This window comes from Empidonax traillii, unplaced genomic scaffold (assembly GCF_003031625.1).
Source record: "Empidonax traillii isolate 1590-97213 ecotype Southwest subspecies unplaced genomic scaffold, ASM303162v1 scaffold466:size1224651, whole genome shotgun sequence".
NCBI classification, from domain to species: domain Eukaryota; kingdom Metazoa; phylum Chordata; class Aves; order Passeriformes; family Tyrannidae; genus Empidonax; species Empidonax traillii.
The window spans coordinates 683,729-695,816 of record NW_020955659.1 but is presented as its reverse complement, the minus strand read 5'-3'; the positions used below and the strand labels follow the sequence as shown (position 1 = coordinate 695,816).

Here is a 12,088-nt window from a genome sequence, read left to right as displayed (position 1 = left end):
CCATCCACCTTCTGCCCTCAGGACTGCACAGCTGGCAGTCATTCCAGAGAACATGTATGAAAGCATTTGAGTTTCTCTCAGTATATCTTTCCTTACTTTGTTTTTATTAGCTGCAAAAGGGAAGGTTCCTCTAAAACATTTCAGATGAGGAAAATGATTGTTTTCCATCATTATCCACTTCTACTCTTCCAGTTACTGTGCTAGTGTTGCAAATCACCATCAACGTGAGCTAGGGCCAATTATTCTTTCTGAGCGTTTACCAAGACGCAATTTAATTAGGGGAAGGATTGCTGCACAGTAAGGCACCTGTTAGCAAAAAAAAGATCAATGTATCCAATAATTTAAAAAATGGTAATATTTTGTGTTGTATCTGAATGGGTGGCTATGACTAGATTAATAGATACCAGACTTTGAGTGAATGCTCAGTTACTGTCTTTTTACACAGCAGAAGGTGAGGGTTTCCTTTTCACTGTTTCCTGTTATTTTTTAAGTTCACAATACATTCAGCTTCACTGGTTTGGCTGAAGAAAATCAGCATTTGATAAGGAGTAAAATTACAAATTCTTTTTTATGAAAGCAATTTCTGAGCTGCTTAATTACGGCATATGATTTCCCTATATACGGCAAAATCAGGAAGGAACAGGCAAATGTCAATTTGTATAAAATATGTTCAGATATTTTCTCTGGGACTTGTTTTGCTCCATAATCAGAAGAACAGAAAACTTCCAAGTAATAGGAACAGAAAAACATATCAGGAAACACATAAAATATGTTCATCAGATTCCTGCAATGTTATCTCTATTTCTATCACAAAAATACCCGCTATCTCCAAATAGAAGCAGGAAGCTTATGACTTTTTCTTGTAACGACTGGTGTGGCCCACACCCTTCCCTCTGCGGGGTGGCAGGGGTAGGAGCCCAGTTCCAGCTTCCCACTGTGCAGAATGCTGATCAGCTTTGAGGCAGGAAGAACTGGGGTAAGAGGCAACTGGGTGAGGGGACATCTCTAGAAAAAGAGGGATAATTCATATTAAAAAAATTACATGTCCTTCACTGACATCTTCTAACATCTACAGCTTCCAACTACAACATTTCACACTATATTTAGCATTTTCTTACTTCTTTTAGAAAGCAATGAATGATAATTCAAGCTTTTTTAAGCTTAAGGTTCACTTTTGTGCACTTAGTACGTGGACTTCAATGATCCTTCCCTATGCAGCTTGCTTCTGAGAGCAGCTGTCAATCTTTAGTCTTTATATTTTACCTGTAATGATGGATTCTGTGTCAGTCAATATGCATTGCACAGACTAAAAACCAAACCAAACCAAGCCAAACCAAAGCAACCCCAAAAATGGCACTCGCGCATATTAGTTTAAGTTTCTCTTGCATTTTTCATACAAACAGTTCCTGTCTCACAGCAGGGGAAATAAGAAGCTATGTAATGTAGCCGTACTATTTCGAAAAAAAGTCTGAAAGGACTTTCCAGCATATTCAGTGAAATGCATGGACAGAGCAGGAGATAAATTTTGTTCTATCTTTTACACAGACAATTTTTTTTCAGATTAGCCTGTGGTCAACAAATCACTCTTATTTTGAATAAAGGAACCAAATATTTACTCAGGTACACTTCTACAGCCTGAAAAGTGGAAAGTTTTGTCCTAATATAATTTGTAAAACAAACATTGTTAATGGAGATATGAGGTAAGCAAATGGAATGTATTTCTGAATGAGAAAAATTCACACCACTGGAGGACAAAAGAGCTTAAATCCAGCTATATTTGATTTCACATAATTGTGCAGATACTAAGAAATGGCATACTTCTATATTGATGGCAGAGGGTATTCAATAGGTATATTGAATATTTCCCCCTAGAAGGGGACTGACTCTATATGAAAGAAAAGTAACGAGTGGAGAAAAGTACTGAGCATCAGGAAATACTGCACAGGTCTATTTCTTCTGCTGTATTTGCACAAGGCAGAGTGCAGAACTGTGCAGAATTCAAAGTAAATTGGCTTGTATCCTTTGCCCTCTTGCTGTTAATTAGTCTGTGATACTATGATAATAATTCTTAATGTGGGCACATTAAGCACAAATTAATGAAGGCCAGTTGGACATTTCCTCATCCCTTTCGCATCTCTAGACTAAGTTAGTATTTGAGAAGTGACTACATTTTCTTTGTTACCCAAAGATTTTGATACAGAATAAAAATAGGCTCAAGAAGACTGGATCTTTTGAAGCCACTTAAGGGATCAGATTCTTGTCCTGAGAATTTATTTCCTTGATACTGTAAAATTTTTCAGATCTTTTGAGCATTGTAAGTAAATTAAATATGCCTCTATGAATGATTTGAAAAATAAATATGAGTTCTCTCTGTACAATAATGTCCTGTGCTTTTCTGATTGTTAATTATGGTTGAGTGATGATTACCAGAGCATTTCCAGAGTCCTTTCATTCCAGTGACTGCACTAAATAACTTTTGTCCTGAAGAGAGTAAGTATCTCCCTTCAAATTCCTGGAAAATGCATATGCACCCAGACAAACTAGCCATGCTTACATATTAATGCCTAGGTATTTAGTCCTAGACTGCTATAATAAGGATATTTTCACAGAGGCCTGAGTGGGTTGTCAGGCTGCTCTGCCAACAGTGTAGCTGATGGTGAAGTGTGCTTTTGGCTTACAGAGTCATTCATACTCTGAACTTTTTTAGGCACTGTTTACATGTGTTTATTCACCCTTATGCAAGGAGGATGTTCACATCTATAAAACCTTTAAATGTCTTGGGGTTTTTTCCACACTTTTTGCCAAGTTACATAAATTGTATAGCTTCACTAGCTTGGAAAAAAAAGTTAGCTATCCTTACCACAGTTGGACTAAGTGGTTTTATCACCATTTTCGGAAGGCCTTCCCTTAAACCAGCATCACACATCCCAGTTGAATTCAGTCAAGATTTTATTGTTTACAAAAATGGAAAGAGGTAAATGATCTAGATATAGTTTGTATTTCTTAGACTTACTAGGCAAACAAGGTTTTTAAAGCTTGAACAATTCCACCTGTGGGACTGGCACACAAAAAGTATTATTCCATGAAACAGAAAGGGCAGAGCAATAGGATGGGGTGAGTGAGGATGGCAATTTTATTTCTCTTATTTCTAACGGGAGGAGTGCTGTTCTTACCTTAAAGAATTTGCAATGGTGAATTGCTTTATATATTTGTGACACTTGCCTCAAACTGTTTTCATCGTGACTGGTTTTCCCTTCCCAAGCTGAGACACTGACAGTGATGTTCACATGAACATAGGAGTTTCTCTTATGTGAACTTAGATAGAATCTACTTTAAGAGGCCTTTATTTTCCTATATGGTAAAGGTGGGGTGATTTTTTTAAAACTAACAGAGTTAAACCTAGTGAAGCATTGATGCAGTAGCTTACTAAGTGAAATCTGGTCATGCATTTCTAAATTTTGGGTAATGTCTAAGAAACCAGCACAATACACTGAAAACTCCACATCCAGAAATAAAGAAAATGCAATTGTAAAAAATATGCACTAAGGAAGGATGTGGAAACTTTTCTTGCACATAAGCAGAGCAGACTTAAACATAGTTTCACTGTCCAGTTACAACTGATGAGGCATCAAAAGCAATGTTGACCATTGCTGACAACTTCAGCATAAGTTTGTATATACATCCACATACATTGCTCTAGATATGCGTGCATCTCTCTGTATGTACATGCAAAGTACAGTCATACACATATTATCCTTCTGAGATATATGTAGTGCATAGAGATGTATAGGTACTATACGCATACCACACAATACAAGTTGGAATAGGTCATGAAATAAGTAGCACTTATCTTAATGTTTTCCTATGTTACTTCTTCCATTTTTCAATCCCTGATAGGGATGACTGAAACTCCACTAAGTCATTTAAATATCCAAAATTAAGAAAAAAATCCTCAAGCACAGCTAGGAAGGTATCTGGAAATAATTGCAATGATCTTTCTTGAGGAAAAAAAAAAAAAATCTGTGTTATATTTTGCATGTACAGTGTGGTTTGTGAAGAGTAGTCAAAGTCCTTGAATGCCAGTGTGGCACATCTAATGAGTTTGCCAGTTGAGACTATGAAGAATTGTCAGTGGTATCAAATACCGTGATGGTCAATCTCAGCCAGTTGCAGTGCCACAGAGTATAACATGAAATAAGCATAGTGTATAAATTCCAAATATTTCTATTCATATAGAACTTGTTTCCAACAAATAGCATGACTGGATTATTTATACCCTTGCTTTAAAAGCTGAAGTAGAAAAATGCCTGAGTATCAGACATTACAAAGTAGCATTTTTCCAAATAACTGTCTGGCAAGTCCTAAAAGGAGAAGTAGAAAAGTGCAGAACCCACAATGATCCATGCCTGATATGAGGAAGAACATCCTAACTAAATAAAGTTTTTAATTCCATGAAAACCTGAATCTCACACATGCTTTAGCTAAGCTTCCAAACAGAAGTGCTTGAGTATCATGGGAGAGCAGTGCATGAGAGAGAAAAGGCAGACATCATTATGAACACCTCAGCTCCAATAGACATCTCTACATATCCCTTGGGCTCAAAGAAGCAATCTACAAACATGTATCACTTCAACCTGCTACCAGAAGCCAGTGCAGTGGCATTTGCATGGGTAAATACAGAAGAGATAAAAAAAATATATAAAATAGAAAATCACAGAAGGTGGAAGCAGGTTGTGAAAAGAAACAGTAGATTTGCACAGTTCAAAGAATACTCAGATTTATCACAATGAATATGTATTTTTTAAAAATTTTCAAATGCATTAAAATACATGATGAGTCGTGAACTGGGTGAAGTTTAAGCTAGTGGGGGCTTGGCAGAACATCCTCATTCAGAGATCATCCCTGGAGTGCAAAGAAGGTCAGGCTTGGTGAACAGCCGACTTGTGGCAAAGACCATTTCTGCCTATAAGGACCTGGAATGTATGAATCCTGCTCCAGTTCTTTTTGATGTGTTTTTAGAAAAGAAAGCATCAGGTCCCAACATTGCAACTGCTGGAATTAGTAAGGTGCCTTCTGATAGTCTAAGAGCACATAACTTTGCATAGGGGGATTGTGAAAGGAAAGGCAAAGCCTGGTACCAAGAGAAGCTTGTAGAGCATATTTTAGGAAGACATTTAGGAGCCATTTGGAGGAGAATGAGGGTCTAGAATCTCAAATAAAATATTGAATAGGGATGAATAGTGAGATGGGCAAGGGGCAAGTGAAAAGCAGTTTATAAATAGATTAGCATGACACAGCATGAGGATCCCTACCATATGTATGGTAACATGATGATAACTATGTCTTCAAAATTACTGATGCTGCTGATCAGAGAAAAAAAAGGTAAAAATATAATTTTCCTTTGATGTTTGCACTCCTATAGATGCAAACCAAGTGTACTTTGGCACCTGCATTCACTACTTAGATGTACAAGGTTGATAATGAATGAAGATTTTCTAGAATATTATTGCAGAAAAAGTAAGGAAATATAATGATCAACACAGCAAAATAAGAAAGTGAAGTTGTACATAACTGAGAAAGGTCACCACACAGAACATCTGTGTGGGTATCCTTATGAAACTGCCAGAATCCTTTAGGACATTTATTGTTTAGGTTACCCTGATCCACATGTTTAGATCCTGGAAACTATTCAGGCCTTTCCTATATTTGTTTAGCTTTAGAACAGTGCCACACTGATTTTCAGTTTACCTTTGTAAGAAGTGTGTTACGCTGGGGTAGGAAAAAGTGCTTCATGCACCATGACCCCCGTTCCTGGAACTTTGGATCATATATTTCCCCAGTGCCTATACCAGAAGTAATAAACTCCTATCACAATTTTACATCAAAAAAGCCAATCATATATTTTAAAGTGTTTTGTTGTCTCTTCAGAGGCTGACAGTGATTGGGGTCTATTCTACAAAGACTTCTCCAGAATACCCAAAGGCTCCTGTCTGGCTATCATTTCTGAGTTTTTGTTCATATGGAATCTAATCTTGTATTATTGCAATTAATAGGCCTGTTAGATGCAGCTTTCCATGTGAGTAGTGTTAATGGGACCGAGCTTTTTGTCTGCCATCAGAGTGATACTTTCTATTGTGTTTCTGACTTAATTTTCCTCAAAACAGATGAAATATTACATTATTTGTACTTCTTAAAAGCAATGCTGTGTCAGATTGTACCTTCTGGTCTCGCATTGTTCCTCTGCAACCTATTGTGTGCGCCTGTGTTCCTAAATAATATACCCTCTCGTGCATACAGCTAAAATTTTTGTGTGTGCATGGGCTTAAAGTAAACACAGAGACATAAAATACAAATTAACTTGATTCCCCACTGTAGTTGTAATGCAGCCAAATCCTTAATATTTAATAGTGCATATTCCATTAAATAAATAACTAAATTGATCTATGCTACAATATGTGTATACATACACATTTTATGATGCCTGTAAATAACATTTTAAAGCCTGTTCACAGATCAAAAGACAGGTTTTTTTATTTCTCTGTTAAAACAATCCAAGGATTTACCTCTTCCTAATATGTAAACAGTGGTGACAGACGCTTTCAAGGAAGCTTAGCTTCAATAAAAAATAAGTTTCCCATTGTAAAATCAATACTAATATACCATAAATCCCCCTGATGAACTCTGGCTTCCTTTCATGCTCTCACATTTTGTGTATTAGGGGCACAGCACTACTCTAGATATCAGAATATAATAATATGGCAATATATATAGATATAGATATATATTTAAATGTTAAAACATTTGTAAGGTCAACTTGAGTAATGAATATATTTCAAATACATGCTTCTTTCTATAAATAATTAATTTTCTTTGCAACATGGGTGCCTTATAAGACTTTGGCTCTATGTGGCTACCAAACTGATAAAACAATTCTGGTATCTTTAGTTCAAAATGCACTTGTGACTTTGGGATGAACCTTTAACTTTTTCTGTGTTTTATACTAAAATTTGCAGTAGAATTGCAACATTATTTATGAGATTACCTTAAGGTAGACATTTTAAACAACTCATACAAAAGAAAGTTTTTGTTTCAAGAGTATTTGTTTTAGCAACAAGAAAGCTATTCATTTCTCAAGCAGACCTTTATGAATCACTTTAAAAGGACACTACAGCTGAAGACTGAAGAGCAATATTTATCAACATTAAATAAAACATTTGGTGAAATATGTATAAATATTTCTTCATATGAACATAACACAAAATTAAATAGTTCAGATACACAGACACCATTTAATATATTTCCACTGTTGTCAAAATCATCTGTAAACACCATCTCACACTGAATACAAAAGCAGCTTTAACATCAGTTCTGTGTTCACAACACTGATGCCCCTTTGTAAAATAAGATACTTGTTTTATTTTCAGCAAAATAAGAGTCTAAGCAATAAAAAAAAAAAGTTTTGGTCAGTTCAAAGGAGAATACAAAATAATCTTTCAACATGTAACTAAATCAGATTTAGAGCAACAGTTTAAAGTACAATCCTTTCCCCAGGGGACTTCTGACTTTTATATGTGACTTTTTATGTGGTGCAGACCACATCACAAATACCAGGAAATACTGGTTATGTCTAAGCTATAAATATTAAAGCCCTTTTAAAATTGTCTTTATCAAAAATTGCCAGGTTACAAATTGGCAATATCACATTTTTCGCAACACCAAATAACCTGGCGTCAAACGGATTTAGGTGCACTTCTCCTGATGATTTTTAAAACAGGTTCTGGAAAAGAAACACTTTTTAGTGAGCATCCTTCATGTGCAAATATAAAGCATTTCTTTTAAACAAATCTTTTGCATCTGAAGATCACCTGGGCAGACAGTGCAAGCAGGGGGTCTCCACCAGGTTTTGTCAGCAAATTATAACTTGAACTTTCATTGGCAGCTGTAGAGATACTGCACATTAGATCAGAGCTGGCGCTGAGGATGGTGGTGCATCCAACACGGTGCAACTCAGGATGAGGTGTCACAGCACCCCTGTGTGTTGTGACAGCAGCTCAGCCCCCCAGCGTAACATTTGGCTTCTGCTGATGATTGTGCCTGTCAGGCTCCCGAGCAGCTCCCTTTGAGCCTCAGTACTGTGCAGCCCAGATCTCAGCTCTCATCATCCTATGCCCTACAAAGATAGCTTCATACTCTTTCCTGAATGTAGTCCTCAATTCCTTTCACCTTTCTATCTTGAAAAGAGGTGTGATCCCTTAGAGGAGAGACACTATGCTCAAGATTAAGGTTTTACTGGGCACCTACCCCATTATAAAACTCTGTAGACTGTTAGGGTCACAGGCTACACTTTGGTTCTCTCTTTTTGAAATGTGGACATCGCGTTTTGGTTCCCAAGATAAACTTGAGTTTTGGGTGGCAAATAATGAGCGATATACTTATAACATGATTTTCTGACTGGTTTTTAAAATTTAAATTACATAAAATCATGATGAGGGGTCCTGTAAAACCTAGAACAATAGGTCACCTCTTTCCCAGTATGTGTGCATTTTACAGGTGTGAATGTATGTAATGCATACATACGCTGTCACACACACACACGCGCGCGCACACACACACACACACATATAACATGAGCTGCCCACATAGATACTTGGAAATCAGGAATCAGGGGGGCAATTAACAATACACCAGAAGCGAAGTAGACAGGAAACTCTACCTGGACAACAAGAAGCAATTTTTTAACCTATACAGTCTCTCAAATAATTTCATAAACCTGTTTCACTAGCTTGCTACATCTCTATCTAACTTGAATAGAAAGATGTTGGATTCCTTGGAAACAGAAGAGTTGGGCTAGCTAAATGTGCTTACCTGAGATCTCAGAGTTGATTATAATCAAAGAGCTGGGCAGATAAGTTATGGGTTTATAATTGCTATACAGCTTCTTGCAAATTTGTAGGAAAACTATATTAAATCTTTCATTCCTTAGTAAAAACACTGAAGTTTGTTAGTTTTTGCTGAATGCAGACTTGATTTTTATATTAAACTGGATTTATCGAAAGGATAAATAAGTTTGGCAGCTGCTTTCATGTCTTGATATTTAAATCATAGAATCAGCACCCTTGAACCACCCTCCCACTCCAACCCATCCTTTCATATTCTTTACTATCCTGTGTCCCACCCTGCCCTGTCCCATGCCGTCCTGTCCTGTCCTGTCCCATCCCCTCTCATCCCTGTTTCATTGTTTTTTTATTGTTTAAAAAATACTATTCTATGAAGCCTCCCTAGGGATCCGCTTATGAAAAATTACAGACTGCCTTTGCTGATACTGCTGTTTGCGTTGTTTCCGTTTGTCACACTGGCACAGCAGCAGCATCTTGAAAGTGTTTCTGAATGTTTTGTTACACAGTGCATAGCACACTGGGTTTACTGTGCTATTGATGTAACAAAGCCAATACCCCAGGTGCCAGAAAGTTTTGGGGATACAGCTGCAAAAGGTGTTTGCCAGAACCATGATGTTATACGGGGTCCAGGTAATGATGAAGGCAAACAAAATGGCACTGAGTGTCTGCGCTGCTTTCTTTTCTTTGATAAGTGACATTCGTTTTCGCTTTGTGATCTGACTTCTGGTCTTCAAGGCAAACTTTTTTGCCAGGGTTGCTTCCTTGAAGGACAAGGGCAAGGTTGCAGACGTCTTGGTCACTGATGAGATGCCATCAGAAGCTGTGGTTGTCTCTTCTGACTCTGGCTCAATTGGAATCTTAGAAAAGCTCTTTTGGAAATTTCCACCATCCTGAACACTTTTGGGAGGGTGCAATTTTTTTGGTTTCTTTTCCTTTGATTCTGTGTGGGGTTTCTGCAGTTCATCCCCTGACTCATGCAGATCTTCTGAGGAGGGTAGTTTCGTGGAATTGAGGATAGCACTGTGACCAGGAAGCTTCAGCACGATTGAATAGATGGCTCTGGTCTCTGCAGCAATGTCTTCTTCATCAGAGGAAGCTGAATTTTCAAGGGAGGCAGCAGCGTCATTGTTGTTCCAGCTGTCACTGCTGCTATGCTCTTGATCCCCCTGGTCGTTGCTGGGTTCCCAGCTCTTCATTGTGAGCCAGAAATGGCAGCGTCCATATTTCTTTCGAGTGGAGCGTTTCATGCTCTGCCGTTGCAGCTCGTAGCTGCTGCAGCTCCGGGAGCTTCCTGTCTGGTGTACAAAGCGTTCTGCCTCTGCTTCACTGCCCGAAGCCTGTAGCCCTGCTAACTCTTTGGTGCGTTTCTCCGTCTCCTTGTAGATCCTCCAATACAAAATACTCATGATGGTGACTGGCAAATAAAAGGCAGCTATGGCAGTGCCAAAAGTGATGATAGGTTCGCTTAGAAACTGGATGAAACATTCATCAGGAGGCACAGTCCTCTCCCCAACAAAATACTGCCAAAACAAGATGGCAGGGGCCCAAAGAACAAAAGAGACAATCCATGCTAAACCAATCATCACCCCAGCCCTTTTGGTTGTTCTTTTGGCTCTATATGTTAGCGGCCTAGTGATGGAAAAATACCTGTCAAAACTTATAACAAGGAGATTCATGACAGAGGCATTACTGGCAACATAGTCAATGGAGAGCCAAAGATCACAGGCTAGATTTCCCAAAGCCCAGTGGTCCATGATGATGTATGTTGTATAAAGATTCATGGAAAGAACACCGATGATCAAATCTGCACAAGCAAGGCTCAACAAGAAGTAGTTGTTGACCGTTTTCAGTTGTTTGTTAACCTTAAATGCAACAATCACTAAGATGTTTCCTATGATGGTTACCAGGGCAAGGATCCCTGTGAGGAAAGCAATCAAAACTACTTGCCAGACAGTGTGTCCACCCAAAGGGTCTTTGCTTGTGGCATTTAGGGTCATGTTTGTTGATTCCACAGTGGAGAGGAGAAAACTCTCTGTGGTCTGAGGGAAATCATAGCTGCCAATGAGTGATGCTGCTTCCTCAAGGAGTCCCGGTCTGTGCGAATCTCTCTTCCAGAACGAGCTCACATTTAAAAACAAGGGTGAGGCTGAACTGTTATTTTGCATGATCATTGTGGCTCTCTGGCATAGTCTGCAGTGGAGAAAAAACAAGCAAAAATTAAGTAAACAAGTGAAGATGGTAAAGAGATAATTGTACTCATACGTAAAATCACTTCAGCACTCTGAAAGGTGTCTTTAAAAGCCAAGCTGCCTGTTAGACATTCCAAGCCAAACATGTACGTGTTGAGCTCTTTGTATTAGCACATTGTGATTCCTTACATATATTCAGTCACAGAAGAACCAAAATCCCAGGAGAATTTGAACCCCCATGAGTATTAAAATGCCCCCTAACTCTAACTCTTAATTAAAACACTCCCTGATGGATTTGCCCTGAACTCAACATCTCAACAATCCAATATCCTGGAGCTAAATTCTAAACACATGCAGCAACAAATCCTCCAAGTTCCAATCAATGCTGGTCCCCAGTGCTATCCTGGCTCTAGCAAAAGACAGACACAACCTCTGCTACCCTCAGCTATAGCTGATTACAAGCAAAATTATTGTTCTGCCTTACCTTAAACTATTGAGATGCAAGCCAGCATCACTCCACTCTGTCAAGCTATTCTAAGCTGTGAAGTTGGAAAGCTCTTTTCATTTTCATCTACAATTCAGCTACCTGATAAAGGTACTAAAATTTCTCATTACCACTTTTTGCACATGACACTATTCATTTTTCATGCATATTTTTATATTGGACTAAGGATTTTGTACATCTAATGACTTCAAAATGTCTTTGGGGAAACAAGTGGTAAGAGTTCCTTTGAAACTACGGTCTCTAGAGTAAGGAAAAAATGTTTGGCAGATGTATGTCAAAGCAATCATTAAACACTTTGGGAAAAGAGGGAAAAAAGCATCAAAGGGATTCATAATTAAGGCTTAATACTTTTCCCTGAGTACTAAAATAAAATGAAGACATGTTCAGGATAGGAATTTGCATTTCCCTTATTTCATTAGCTTCTGTGGTCAGATGACTAGATTCATAGTAAAAAATTATATTATCAAGAAGCAAGAATTCTGATGAAAAAGTCCATC

The 12,088-nt window shown here is 38.0% G+C and overlaps 1 protein-coding gene across 3 annotated transcripts in view; it reads right to left on the bottom strand.

Moving 5' to 3' along the window:
• Positions 1-7,409: 7,409 nt before the first annotated feature.
• Positions 7,410-12,088, bottom strand: part of CHRM3 (cholinergic receptor muscarinic 3) — a 269,142-nt gene continuing 264,463 nt past the window's right edge. For all 3 annotated transcript variants that reach the window (XM_027895763.1, XM_027895762.1, XM_027895760.1), the window contains one exon: positions 7,410-11,087. In XM_027895763.1, coding sequence (XP_027751564.1) covers positions 9,266-11,087 — 1,822 coding nt within the window. In that variant the 3' untranslated portion in view covers positions 7,410-9,265. The remainder of the gene's footprint in view (positions 11,088-12,088) is intronic.